General features: G+C 50.0%; 1 protein-coding gene across 1 annotated transcript in view; it reads right to left on the bottom strand.

Moving 5' to 3' along the window:
* The window catches only part of IGFBP7 (insulin like growth factor binding protein 7), a 39,152-nt gene extending 31,299 nt beyond the window's left edge, over positions 1-7,853 (bottom strand). Inside the window, exon 1 of the mRNA XM_090036875.1 lies at positions 7,372-7,853. Coding sequence (XP_089893001.1) covers positions 7,372-7,825 — 454 coding nt within the window. The 5' untranslated portion in view covers positions 7,826-7,853. The remainder of the gene's footprint in view (positions 1-7,371) is intronic.
* Positions 7,854-15,007: the final 7,154 nt, after the last annotated feature.

The raw sequence follows: 15,007 nt of genomic DNA, 5'->3' as shown, positions 1-15,007 counted from the left end.
GCCATTGACATCAACCCATCAAAAATCAGGAAAAACAAGTCTCCCTTCCTTGTGGGCACAGGAACATGGACAAGGACTGTCTCATGTGAAAATCCTAGAACAGACAAATCCCTCTGTGGCTCTTCTAGCTACTCCAGCCAGCACTGCTTGCATCACTGAGACACTGCGGGCAGCCTATCCACCCCATCACCAGTTTGACAGCATGCAGGCCATCCCAATAGCTGGCAAAACACCGGCAGATGCTCCAGTGTTCTGCAAGTGTATGATGGACCCCAACTCTAGCATGCCAGACCTCCACCATGAGCTGTAAAGAAATGAACATCTGGACTCCATGGTGAGAGTGACGATCCCATGGGGAGCTCATCTGGCTGAAGGACAGCCAAGCACAGTTCCTTGCAGCACCACAGCTGGCAAGAAAGTCACCTCCCTTGCTCCCATCATCCACAATGCTTGGTTGTTGATAGTCTTCCTTTAGAGTGCAGTCAGGATGCCAGATAAGAGGTTCTTCTGTAAGCTGGGTAGTAGAGAGCAGTTGCACTGATTAGCACTACAAGCTCCCATATAGTTTTTAAGCCACCCATTCCATAGCAGCAAACAAATGTCTGAGTCTGCCCTTCTACAAACATGGGCCATTTCCTGAAGGGTCATCTTTGGCCTTTCATTATTCCTCCTTAGCCAATTCCCCAGCTCATCTCTCCATGGCAACTCCTGGTTTTGTCTCTGCAGCAGCAGCAGAGCTGACAGCAGGCTATGATCAGCCTTCAGTTCTTCCCAAGATGACTGATATGGAAAAGGTAGGCTGAGGAAAGCCTAGATACCAAGTCTAACCATTGGACTGTGCCATAAAGCTGGGAAGCAACACCAATTACCGCTCCTTTTTTGAACAAAAATGACCCTGGTTGCTGTGCTCTAAGCATGTCTACAGGGCTGAAAAAAGGTAAGGAGTGAAATATTTAGGCTGGAGTGACCAGTGGGCTGCTCATACCAGGGTGGTTCCTGCCGCATGTAGTAGTCTCGATTTCAGTATCTAAGGAACATTACAGATCAAAACATAGGTGCTGAACAAATGTGGGCATCTAGATGGTTTCGTGGTCACTGGGACAGGAGTTTTCTGGGCTGATATTTGTGATTTGGCAATTTACATTCTGGCTAAGCTCAGTTTAGCTGGCTAAGTACTTTCTAGGTAAGGCCTTTCATGCTGCCTGCTTGCTGATTTGCAAGGAGAGAGAATGCACACAAGGTTACCATGACGCTCAGTACATCAGAGATAAGACATTTAAATGTTGCAGACATGGGGGATGGGTGTCATCATAGAACTGTCAGAGGCAGAGCACTTCCTGGACATACTTAGCTAGCCAGAAAAACCTCAGCAAGCCCAGCTTTTTTGGCTCCAAATAGCATCTGTTGTTTAGGAGCTCAGCCAGTGTAAAAAAGAACACAGTAATTTCACACTGGAGTGTAACCACCTGTTGCAAATTGCTGAGAAAATGTAGTCTCAGTATCATCTTCCAAACACATCTATTCACTTCATGCAAGTTGTCAGGTCACTGGACAACAGTAGGGTGTTTTCTCCAACTGCTACAGCCAGCTTCTGATTCTACAAAAGAGTAAAAGGTCTTTTTCAACACGAGGGGGCAACGTTTGGACGCAGGGTAAAGCTGAATTTGCCTGGATTTGTCCTCTCCTACTTGGCGCTGATGGCAAAACATCCAAGAAACCTGTACAGGCTGTCAGGCTGTCCCATCAGCTACTTGTGTGGTTGCAGCAGGGATGTTTTTAGGACATCCCTGATGGCACAGGGGCAGGCTGTGTCACTGTGGTGGCATAAGGATAGCCTCTGTAATGGAAGATGGCATGTCTGCCCCAGTTTGGTGCCTGGTCAGCAGAGCAGATATCCACTGCATCCCAAGTGAAAAGAGCTTTGACACACAATACAACCCTCAATGCCCTGAGATCTGTACATTTAGCAGCATGTTTATGAAAGGCCACATGAAGACTGGAAGTTGGCGAGAGGTAGGATGTGCAGGGAGGGATTAATGCTCAGTATCATGGGGAAGATGGATAGACTGCAAGGTCTCCAATGGCAGTGACTTGGTCTTTTCTACATGGGTTGTAAAGAACCATTTTACTAATCTATACAAGTACAGTAAAGTAGTCAGCATAACCATATGGCTACTCTTGCTTTCCTGTTCTCTTCTGGATTCACAAGTCCAAAAACACATTCTGTTTCGCAAGAGATTCTTGGCCTCGATTGTGGGAAGGAGTAGGTGGAGGCTGATGACCCTCACACACTTTGCTTACAAAAACATCTTTCCAGCACTATGGGATTAGAGTTGCAGTTCTGTCCTTGGGACGTGCCTTGCACAGTATTGCTGGTACATTTTTTCCCCTATCAGAAACACTCCACTGACCACAGAACCTGGGGGCAGCTTAGTAACTGGCATTTCTATCAATCGCGTGCTTAAGACAATCCCTTTTTCAGAGCACTTCCTCAAAACAAAAGCTTCAAGCACTTTATGGGGCAGCCCTAGTCTTATTATGGCTGATTTCAAACACTGTAAAACGCAAAACAAGGCATGCTTGCAGGACTTGCGAGAAAGCCACTAGTTATGCAGGGCTGCAGTCTCTGCTCCCAGGGATTTTTAAAAATGTACAAAATAATTTCACTGAAATACTCCAATTTAGATTTAGACAGGTGGATTTATGTTTGTAGATAAAGCTGTATCAGAATTCCAGTGGCTTTCAGGCACACTGTATTTGTCGGTGCCCAGCACCTCTAGAAATCAGGCTCCAGTGTCTCGGCTTATACGTTCCAAATATACATGTATTCAAAATCATGTCTTTTTTTTAAACGTTTTGGTCTTAATGTATAAGCAACTCAGTAAGTTAAATAAATTCATGAGGCTTTATCATTTGAGAATATATCCCAGACTGCTCGCAACTAGATTTGATCCAAAGTCTATGGACACCATCTAACTTCTCTGGACTGGGTCTAAGGAGCATGCAATTATATGAAGTATCAATGGACATCTACAATGCTACAGTCTACTCTTCACTTATATGGAATGAGACTGGTTTCAAGCTGCAGGTGTAATTCTCCTTCTAGGTCTTGCAGTATGCAACTAAGATTTGAAGATGACTTTCTCTTTTTTTTAGATTAAGTTGTGGGCACTTCAGTATGTAACACACAATTTGTTTTAATAAAGTTAGTAAGAGAAATTAGATGACATCCACAAAGTACATAATTCATGCTACAATGTGATGCTTTTCAATTTTCTCTGCTGATCTCTGGATTTTGATTTGGGGACATTAAATCCTTGATATATTAGCAACATCAGATTTCTTGAACAAACTTGTTTAAAAAAATTCCCCTTCTGAAATATTTGTCAGGAGCACTAGCATATACTTTGCAGTTGATGCTACATTACACAGTTGACTACACATCACATTTCAAAGCAATAAATTCCCTCAAAAAAGGTTTACTGCTCTTAGCTAAATTTTTTTTTGCTCCTCAACTATGAATTATCTGAGATTAGCTTTCCACTTAAAGTCATTGTAATAGTTCAAAAAAATGCCACTTGCAGTGTTGGTACAGCTGACCTAGTTTAATTATTTATGTTCTTCTCTGGACATCTGGAGGTCCCACTGCTAAGGTGGCAATACTTCATTCCGTTTGTTACTGACAGTTCGTTACACAGAACGATCAGAGAGATGAGCTAGCTGAATGATTGTAACTCTGTCCCTGCCATTTGCGCACCACAGAAGGTGTCAGGGGACAGTTTGAGTATAAAAGGAAATTAGGCAGCAGACAATCAAATTATTAAATTCCATAACCCACAGTTATAAAAATGAACGTGAAGGAGAAATAAAATGCGTTTCCCTCTGGCTTTGTGGGCAGAGAACAGTCATGAATTACTGAGGTTACTGAAGAAAAATTGCCCGCTCTTGAAAGACTGTAGAGAGGGTGCTCCACCCTGCCACAACAAGCTTGCCTCGGGGAGAGGCATCCCGACATGCGTATCGATGCCTCCTTCATTTTTTAAAATAATGATTATACAGGGATCACTTTTCAGGCACATAAAAATAATGAAGATTTATGTCCAGGAATGAGTATAGTTTAAATTAAATTGTTTGGACCGTGGTGTTACATGGAATATTTTCATCTCAGTCTTCCTCCAAACCATGACTTTCATGAACAATTTCACCTTTGCCAGAGGAACAGCTAGGTAACATAGAACATGCACAAAACATGGGCTGATTCAACATTGTGCCCCCAGTTTTTTTTCATCTGAACCTCCCTGCACACCCCACACCATCTCCAGGGCAGTTTCCATTACACACTGCCAGGGGGTGCTACATGTCACTGTAGCCCACGGGGCAAGTACAGAGCCATGTACTTCATGGCTCTGCTCAGCTGCCAGTGTGTTTTGTTAGAAGAAGGGGCCTCCCTTGCTGTGCTTCATTATCAGAAGTGCTGTAGATAGGTCTCTGGTGGGTTCAGGTAGTTGTAGACCAGGACCCTGGCTATGGTACCACAGGTGGAGCTATCCAGGGGGTGAACTGGGCACATGGGGATCTCTGCAGACACTACCAATGTTCTAGCAATGAGTTAGCCCCAGGCCCGAAAAATGCTGCATCAAAAGCCACCCAGAGAGGACACAAGTCCTGGGACATGCAGCTCAAACCTTGTGCTCAATTACAAGGTGGCTCCTGCTTCACCAGGTGTCACCTGTCCCACTGTAGCTGTGTTCTGGGACACATTCAACCTGGCCCACAGCCTGACCCTGCACCACTCACTCAGCCGGAAGGACCGAAACACAGGGTACCACTGGTCTATGAGATGGGAATCTACCCTGCCTTCTGCCTGACTTGACAATCACAGGGTGAACTACTGTCTCCCTGTCAGGTGGGAGGCAGGGAAGACTTGCACCTTACCAACTACCCGAATCAGAGCCTGAGAGCACAGGCTCTTGTAGGCCCCAGCAAATAGGCTCCTGCAGGCCATGGAGCATAAGCTTCCACAGGCCCTAGAGCAGGAGCCTTCATAAGTCACAGCACAAGGGCTCCTGCTAGTCAGAGCACAAGCTTTCAAAAGCCACAGACCATGAGCTTCCTTGAACCACAGGGTATGGGTTCTCACAAACCACAGAGCATGAGCTTCTGCAAGGCAGTGTGGGGGCTTCTGTGTACCACAGTGCATGGGCTCCTGTGGGCCGTAGAGCAGGAGATTTCACAGGCCACAGCATGCGGGCTCCCACCAGCCATGAACCATAACCTTTGTTGAGCCCTAGACTAAAGCACAAGCTTTCAAGAACTATAGAGTGTGAGCAAGAGCTCCTGTGAACCTAGTGCATAATGAACGGCTCATGACCTTCCACACCCATGCAGCACAGGCTTTCAAGAGCCACAAGGCATGAGGTCCTGTGAGCCCTAGAGCATGGGCTTCTGTGAGCCCCTGAAGTATGAGCTTCAGTTTTTGTTGTACCAGGACCCGATTTTAAACATTGATGGCCAGTCCCAACCGAATGCCCCTCACTCCCGACCCGCTGCCCCTTGTTCCCAGGCCCCAGCCCCTCACTGTGTGGGGTGGGGTGCACATGGGGAACACAGAACTCCAAGCAGCCCGTTGCAAGCTGGAACTCTGACAGCCTGCAAGGGAAAAGCCATGGTTTCCCACTTCTCCCTCTGTTAAAGGAGAATCTATTTTTAAAGTTTGTTTGCAACCCTTTCATTTTTAAAGTTTCATCACAACCATTTCTTGCAACCCATTTGTGGGTCCAGAAATGCTGCCCTACAGCACCGGCTTCTGTGAGACCTTGGAGCATGAGCTTCAGTGAAGCCTAGAGCCTGGGCTTCAGCAGGCCACAGGACATGTGGGCTTCTACCAGCCACACAGCACGAGCTTCTGTGAGCCCTCAAGCACGTCTGCACAAGATGCTAACTGTGGAGTAGCCTAATAACACTGCGCAGCAGCACAACAGTCAAAAAACCATACTCTGTGAGGTGTTATTAGGCTACTGCACAGTTAGCATCACAAAAAAACCCATGCATTGGAGCTACTGCGCAGTAGTGTGAGTTACTGCACATTTAGTTTGTACTTCATTGGGCACGTGCATTTATGCCAGCTTAAATTTACTGCACAGTAAGCAGGAATAGGCCGGCATCTACACATGCAGGTGTCAAAGCACATTAATGTTGTGTGTGCACTGACTTGGAACTAACACACACACAGTGTTACTACACAGTAAGGCAACTACACATGCGTTAGCGCACAATAACTACCTCAGCATAAATCTGATGCCTGCATAATGCAGGTATCAAATTTATGCTCAACTCGGCATAAGTCGCCATATTTACTACACAGTATGTATGCACAAGTGTAGATGTGTGCCCGCAACGTGCAGTAATTCTGGTAACTGCGAGTAAATGCACACATGCAGATACACCTGTTAAGTACTGTCTGAAACATGCAGTAACTACAAAGAACTTTTGCACCCAGGGGAACCTATAACATCTTTCTAATCTCCTGTACAATATGAAGTTTCATTTCTACCTGGGAGAAATGTTACAATCTGTGCATTCGCCTTTGCTTGACGAAAGGTGCATGAGTCTGAAAGCTTACAAATAAAGAAAATTTTTGCAACTATTTACTTGGTAAGATAATGGATAAGAGTTCTGAATGCAGTAACTACTGTGCATGAAGGAACACGCAGAGCAGCAGTTCTCAACCTTTTTTGTACCAGGACCCATCTGTAAGCATCAGTGGCCAGTCCCCACCCAGTGCCTCTCGCTCCCTACCTGATGCCACCAGGCCCTGGCCCCACAGTGTGTGGGGCAAAGGGTGGGTGTGGGGCATGAGAGGCCCCAAGCCTTAAAGGGAAAAGCCACTGTTTCCCACATTTTTCTTCTTTAAAGGGAAATCCAATTTTAAAGTTTGTTTGCAACCCTTTCATATATTCTTTTGGTTCCCAACCCACGTGTTGAGAACTGCTGCCCTACAGCACAAGCAGCTCTCGAGAGCCAGGGGGCAGGAACTTGTGTGAGCCCTGGAGCAGTGGTTCCCACCCTCGTTTGTACCAGGACCTATTTGTAAGCTTCGAGCACCAGTCCCCACCCAGTGCCCTCAGTGTGTGGTGCACGGGGCGGGTGTGCGAGGCAGGCGGGGGCGTGGGGGCCCGAGCAGCCAGCCCCTGGCAGGCTGGGACTCTGCCGTCTTCTTTTCATCTTTCAAGGAGAATCCATTTTTAAAAATCCGTTTCCCAAGTTTGCTCCCGACCCCTGCCCATCTTCTCGCCACCACTGTGGGTTGGGAAGCGCTGCCCGGGAGGCTGGGGCCCCGCGCCCGCCGCGCCCCCCCGCCGCCCCGCGCACCTTGCTCGCAGGGCCCCTTGCTGCGCTGGGCGAGGGCGCGCTGGCCGCGGCTCTGGGCGCGCAGGCTGGCGGCGCGCAGCTGGCAGGCGCTGGCGTAGGTGAGCCCGTCGCTGCCGCACACCGGGTAGCGGCTCTTGCACACGCACACGCCGCTCGCGGCGGCTGCGGCCGGCGGCGGGGACGGGCTGCGGCCCTTGCGGCGCGGGCGGCTGCGGGCGCACTCCAGCCCCGCGGCGCAGCGGCCCCAGGCGCCGCCGCACGCCTCGCCCTCGCCGCGCCCGCACTGCCAGCAGCAGCCGCACGCGTCCCGCAGCCGGCCCAGCGGGCAGCCGCGGGCGGGCAGCGCCGGGCACTGCGCCGCCTCGCAGGGCCCGCACGCGGCGCCCGCCGGGGCCTCGGCCCAGCCCGGCGCCAGCCCCGCGCACGCGGCAGCCAGCAGCAGGCGCAGCAGCATGGTGCTGCCGGCCCGCGCCGCCCGCCCGCCTTAAAGCCGCTCCCGGCCGGGCCACACCCCGCGCCGCGCCGGCCCTGCGGGGCCAGGGCAGCCCAGGGAGGGCGGGCGCGCTGACGAGGCTCTTCGGGTAGCGGGGCGCGCCTGTCTCAGGCCGGCTCAGTCTGTTTCATAAAAGACATCGACTGTTCAGCTGGTGTAAGAACAGAGAGCCCGGCACCCAAACAGCCGTGCCTTTCCCTGACCCGAGACCGCTGCCACCAGCACCCCTCACAGCGGGCAGACGGGGGTCTTTGGGTAGGAGGGCTCTCTTTTCTCAGAGCAACTAAATCTGCTTAATACAAGAGATCACGGATGCCTGCCAAACATGGGTGACATGGAAGGGGTGCGCGTGCACCCCCCGAGATCGTCTGTTCACACTCTGGAAGCGCCAGCCATGAAGCCTTTGGGGGGGCCCCCCGGGTGCCCCCCCCGACTCGGGAGGCACCAGGCGCCCGTGCTGCCAAAGGATTTGGAAACACCTGAAACCCCCTTTTTACACATTAATTTCAGGTGGCTCTTAACCCCTGTATTGTTCACACACTAACACCTGGAAAGTAGTTTTAAGTGCACTTTAGGCATCTTAGAGCTACACCACTCCAGGGCAGGTTTATCTCTGATCTGTTACCCAGTTCCTGTTCCATTAATGTGTGGACACCCTCCACAGATGAGCCACCCAAGCTGCAGTCCCCCAGCATCCCAGTGTCCTCTTCCTCCACTCTCCTGTTCTGTGTGGAAAAATTTTCCATGCCTTGAACTCTGCTGGGAGGGGGGAGGATGTTTTGGCACCAAGCCATCTCCCCCTCCCACCCCCAGGAGTGTGAACTTCCCACCCCAGGTGGTCAACCATTGTTGATGTGTAAGTGTTGATGGGCAGGGGGGGGATGACACATACAACTCCATGCCATTACCCCTGCTGCTGCCAAGTGCTAGCTCTGGCCTGGCTGTAGCCCTGCACCCTGCCAGCAGCGCAGAAATGTGTGTGTGTGTGTGGGGGGGGGGATCCATGCTGCATGTAGCCCTCATTCTGGCCCGTCTGGGATCTATACAACATATGGCACCCCCTGCCCTCCACCCGGTTTGGAGTGTGCACTGCCTACAGCACCTGTACCAGCCAGTCTGGGGTGCTGCATGTGGTGTGGGCCCTGGACCAGCTGGAGCACATCCCAGACCAATGGCAGGGAGGCAGGGAGGCTCCATATGTGACAGATCCTGGAGTAGCCAGGGCAGCTGTCACATGCAGTACAGAGCCTGGAGTGCACGCTGCATGTGCTGGACCTGGCATGCAGAGGGGGAAGAGGGGTCTGTAGGTCTGATCCAGCTCATGAACTAGCTTTACACCACTCACCCAGACAGATGAGTTTGACAGCCCTGATTTCTGTAGCCAAAAAATGAGCGAGATGAGCTAGCAGTTTCCAAGGGGGCCCTTGAATCTAAAAAGGCTGAGAATCAGTGCTCAAGGATTTTTTTCTGGGTTAGAAGTAGAACTACCCAGAGCTCCAGCTTTCCTCCAGCCTCCCACCTAGCCATAGCAATTGCATTGTCTTGCTTCCTCAGTAGGTGGTGACTCCTCAGCCTTGGCCTCACACAGGTCCAAGTGATACAGGGGTGTCCCAGAAAGTGGTGGCTGCAGTGCACAAAGGCTTCTGGAGGGAACAGGATGCAGCCACCACTCATATGTGGGAAAGGCAGTCACTTTTTGTGCTTCAATAACACCCTGCTTAGTCAATAAACTTCAGGGTTTTTTTACCCTTCCTCTGTATTTTTAAATCTGAATGCTGTATCTTTAGATATTTTTGAGGCTGCCTCTTGGTATATTCAAGAGCCTCCAAATGGAGAAACTGGCCCCAAGTGGTAAGTAGGGAAGCAGCAGCTTCAAAGCCTCTGCTGCTTCCCAGCCTCTGGTAAGCTATCCCAGACCCACAGTTTCAGTGGCATGTCAAAGTGCATCTGTAGTTCACTTCATAAACAGATATAGAGCCATACAGATCCTGCTGTACAGATCCTATATAGAGCCATTGGGTGGGGATGCATTTGCTTTCACCTCAGTTCCAAGCACCAGTCACTGGCTGTTCTGTTTAACCAGGTTTCATAGTTTGTAGGGTCGGAAGGGACCTGAACAGATCATCTAGTCTGACCCCCTGCCATGGCAGGAAAGAATACTGGGGTCAAATGACCCCAGCAAGATGTTCATCTAACCTCCTCTTAAACACCTCCAGGGTAGGAGCCTGCACCACCTCTCTTGGAAGCTGGTTCCAGACCCTAGCCACCCTGACTGTGAAGTAGCGCCTCCTGATATCTAACCTAAATCTACCCTCTGCCAGCTTGTGACCGTTATTCCTGGTCACTCCTGGTGGTGCTGGGGGAAACAGTGACTTCCCCAATGCCTGCTGATCCCCCCTGACTAGTTTATAATAGGCCACAAGATCCCCCCTTAGCCTTCTCTTTTGGAGGCTGAACAGGTTCAGGTCCCGCAGCCTGTCCTTATAGGGCCTGCCCTGTTGTCCCCGATCATACGAGTGGCCCTCCTCTGGACCCTCTCCATGCTGTCGACATCCCTCTTGAAGTGCGGTGCCCAGAACTGGACATAGTACTCCAGCTGCGGCCTGACCAGTGCCGCATAGACGGGGAGGATCACCTCCTTGGACCTGCTCGAGATGCATCTGTGGATGCATGCCAAGGTATGGTTGGCCTTCCTGACTGCCTCTCCACACTGCCGGCCCATGTTCATTTTGGAGTCAGTGATGACCCCCAGATCCCTTTCTGCCTCCGTGCTGACAAGAGGGGAGTTCCCCAACCTGTAGGTATGGTGCTGGTTGTTCCTCCTGTTGCATCCTTCCAAAGTACCCACGTCGCCCCCCACATCTCGGTGTCATCAGCAAATTTGAACAGGGTGCTTTTTACCCCCTCATCCAAATCGCTGATGAACATATTGAACAGTGTGGGCCCGAGGACTGAGCCCTGTGGGACCCCACTGCCCACGTCCTTCCAGGTTGAGAAGGACCCATCCAGCACCACCCTCTGGGTGCGGCCCTCCAGCCAGTTGGCGACCCATTTGACTGTGTGGGTGTCTACACCACAGCCCCCCAGTTTCTTAATGAGAACAGGGTGAGAGACAGTATCAAAAGCCTTCCGGAAGTCCAGGAAGACTTAACACAACCTAGCGTCCACTTGGGGAGTTAAGTGCATAACCTAGTAGGAAGTACCAGCCTGGCAGCTCAGAGCTTCATAATGGGCATCACCCTTCACAGCAAACTGAGGGGAAACATCTCACAGTGCTTTTAATCAGCGAGAGGGCATCACTTGCACCATATCCTGAACTGCTGCTGGGCTTCTTGCTATTTCAGCTGGTTTGTTTTAGTTAAAAACCATCTTTAAAATATGGTAAAAACATAGGAAAGGAAAAAAAGGATCTGCCTTTTCTTCCATATACTGTACATCATGTTCATTCTGGCATGTAGAGGAAACAAGGTCTTTTAATAAATACTTTACCCAAGCTCTTTGAAAACTGACACAAAATGCACCAACAAAGAAACAGATAAGTGGTCAGAGCTTCAGAAAAGCAGATACTAGTGATGGAAAAGTGTGTTCTTGGACTAAGGACAAGGCTCTTATTGACAAGTATATTTTTCAGTCTAGTTGTAAATGCTCCTCTCGCTATTCCAGTCTTGTAAGTCTAAGCCAGTGACTCTCATCAAGGGTGGTAGGGTACCCTGGGCTGCTACAAGATCCTTTTAAAGCTGCCCCAGGGAGCTGCACAGTATTAGTGCTGTTAGGTAGTTGTGAGGTAGGTGTGAAAGCACTTACCCATGATTCACAAGATAAACACAGAGGGTGCATCCAGATGAGCATGGCTGTGTGGCATGTGGTGCTGCAGACACGTCTGAAGCGCCACATACTGCACAATCAAGCGTTCTTCACACTGCACAGGCATGCTGTCAAAAAAACAGAGCAGCGTATGTATGGGCAGCATGTGCTGCTGAAAAGCAGAGCTGGGCTGCCTGAGGTTGTACTGTGGCTGTCAGCCAGACTGCTTGGCAGGATTGCCGCTACTGCAGCCCTGGAAGGCCCCCAGGATCCCAGGTAAAGCTGCTGGGGCCAGCACAGTGCTGGCCTCAGCCTTCCCCACCACCCCGGGGTAACTTGCCACATGCTAAAGCATATGTGGCATGGGTGTTCTCTGGGGACAAGCATCTGTGGTGCAAGGTACACAGCTGCTACTTGTCCTCAGTGAATCAAACATCAGCACTCGTCTGGACATGGCCAGAGATTTCAAATAGGAATCCATAGTATCAAAAACATTCTGCCTTATTGTCCTCTTTCTGAGATCTTTGCAAGAGAAGAATTACTTTATTATTTTTCTGTAGTCATGAGTGAAAGCTAAGAGCTGTCATTGTCCAAGGGGTGCCTTGAATCTAATAAGGGGTACCTTGCATTTAAAAGGTTTGAGAATCACTGCTCTAAGAATTTTAGGAAGATTGCTAGATAACCTAAAACTGTCTTTATTTACTCTTACCATGTCTTTTTAATGTTTTTTTCACACCACTCTTGTCTCTCTCCTAGTCTGTGGGACTCACCCTGCAGCCCTGATCTCAGTGTGTGAAGAAGCCCACTGCACATAAAAGTGAAATAGCATTTGGCATGAGGAAGTAAGGTCACTACTGGATAAAGATTTCCTACCTCGCGTAATGCCTGTCATAAGCAGAGGCTGCTTCTGCTGGGGTGAGTAATGTCTGGCAGTGGTTTTTAAATCAAGAGGGGATGTTTTCATAAGACACATTCTCAATCAAACAGGAATTAATTCAGGGCATTTCAATGGCCAGGGGTCAGACTGTGTGATGAAAATGGCCCTTATGATCTTACAATCTCTGGACCTATAATGGTCACAGATGTTACAGTATATCCAGGGACCAGCCCTGGACTTCAGGAGGGTAGATTTCAATGAGGTAAGGAGATTAGTCGGGGAGGCACTGAGGTCCCGAAGGGAAGGGGAGTTGGGAGTCCAGGAAGATAGTCGTTCCTTAAGGAGATGATCCTCCAAGCCCAGAGTGACAATCCCAACGTGGATCAAAGGGGCAAGAGTGCTCAAAAGCCCCCATGGCTCACCAAAAGCATCCAGGAACGTCTCAAAGCCAAAAAGGAGGTGTATACCCAATGGAAGGGAGGGGCCATCACCAAGGAGGATTATACCAACATTGCTCGAGATTGTAGGGGGGCTGTTAGGAAGGCTAAAGCGGAAACGGGACCGGAACTAGCAACCCAGATCAAAGATAACAAGAAGACCTTTTTTTAAATACATAGTGGGTAAAAAGAAGGTACTGGGCAATGTAAGGCCTCTGCAGAACTCGCTAGGAAATCTGGTGGTTGCACCAGATGTCAAAGCTAATCTCTTTAACAATTTCTTTGCCTCCATTTTTCTAAGCAGGGACCGGGTCATCCCCCCCACACTGGGATCCCAGACGGACCCAGGGGAGGCGCAGCCAGGCCCGGGGTCAGTGACAACCTAGTCAGGGAACTTCTGCAGAGACTGGACATGTTCATATCAGCAGGTCCTGATGATCTCCACCCCAGAGTGGTGAGAGAATTAGCTGAGGTCATTGTGGGACCCCTGGCACAGCTTTACGTGTACTCATGGTGCTCTGGCAAGGTACCAGAGGACTGAAGAAGGGCCACTGTGGTCCCTGTTTTCAAAAAATGGAGGAAGAAGGACCCAGGAAACTATAGACCCATTAGTTTTACCTTGGTTCTGGGGAAGTTCTTTGAGAAAATTATCCAGGAGCACGTCTGCAAGGGACCAGCAGGGGAGATTATGCTTAGGGGCAAACACGGGTTCATTTGAGGCAGGTCCTGTCAGACTAACGTGGTGGCCTTCTACGACCAGATCACAAAATCCTTGGACTTAGGTGTCACAGTGGAAATAGTCTTTCTGGACTTTAGGAAGGCTTTCGACACTGTCTCTCACACCATTCTCATTAAAAAATTAGGTGACTGATGTCAATACCTACACAGTCAGATGAGTCACAAATTGGCTGCAGCGCTGCACCCAGAGAGTGGTGGTGGATGGGTCATTTTTGACCTGGAGGGATGTAGGCAGTGAGGTCCCCCAGGGCTCGGTCCTTAGGCCTGCACCATTCAACATCATCAACGATTTGGACGAGGGGGTGAAAAGCACCTTGCTTAAATTCGCAGATGACACTAAGATTTGGGGAGAAGTGGGTATGCTAGAAGGGAGGGACAAGCTGCAATTGGATCTGGACAGGTTACAGGGGTGGGCAGATGAGAACAGGATGGGTTTCAACACTGACAAGTGCAAGGTGCTGCACCTGGGGAGGAAGAACCAGCAGCACACCTACAGGCTGAGGAACTCCCTTCTCATCAGTGCAGAGGCAGAAAAGGATCTTGGAGTCATTATCAATTCCAAGATGGACATGGGCCACTAATGTGAGGACATAGTCAGGAAAGCTAACTGCACCTTGTCATGCATCCACAGATGCATCATGAGCAGGTCCAAGGTGATACTCTCCCTCTGTCCAACACCGGTTAGGCTGCAGTTGGAGTACAGCATCCAGTTCTGGGTGCCTCATTTCAGGAGGGATGTGGACAGCATCGAGAGGGTCCAGAGGAGGGCCACTTGCATGATCCAGGGACAGCAAGGCCCCCTGTGAGGGGAAGCTGTGGGACCTGAACCTGTTCAGCCTCCGCAAGAGAAGGCTGAGAGGGGATCTGGTGGCTGTCTATAAACTGGCCAACGGCAGACAGTGCGAGAGTCCCTGTTCCCCTGAGCACTACCGGGAGTAACATGGAATAGTGGCCATAGGTTGATTGAGAGTAGATTCAGGCTAGATATCAGAAGGCACTACTTCACTATCAGGGTGGCTGGGATCTGGAACCAACTTCCGAGGGAAGTGGTGCTCGCTCCAAAGGAGGTTAGATAGACACCTTGCCGGGGTTGTTTGACCCCAGTACTCTTTCCTGCCATAGCAAGGGGTCGGACTTGATGATCTGCTCAGGTCCCTTCCGACCCTACCAACTATAAAACTATGAAACAAAAACACCCTCTTTCATATTTTATTTTGTGTCACCAGCAAAACATCTTTGTGGCCTCACTCCACCATCATTACATACCTCATATTACTACAGGTGAGG

The sequence above is a fragment of the Crocodylus siamensis genome, chromosome 2 (assembly GCF_052110815.1).
Source record: "Crocodylus siamensis isolate JL-2025a chromosome 2, ASM5211081v1, whole genome shotgun sequence".
NCBI lineage: Eukaryota > Metazoa > Chordata > Crocodylia > Crocodylidae > Crocodylus > Crocodylus siamensis.
The sequence above is the reverse complement of the archived record's forward strand: the minus strand, read 5'-3'. Positions and strand labels throughout refer to the sequence as shown.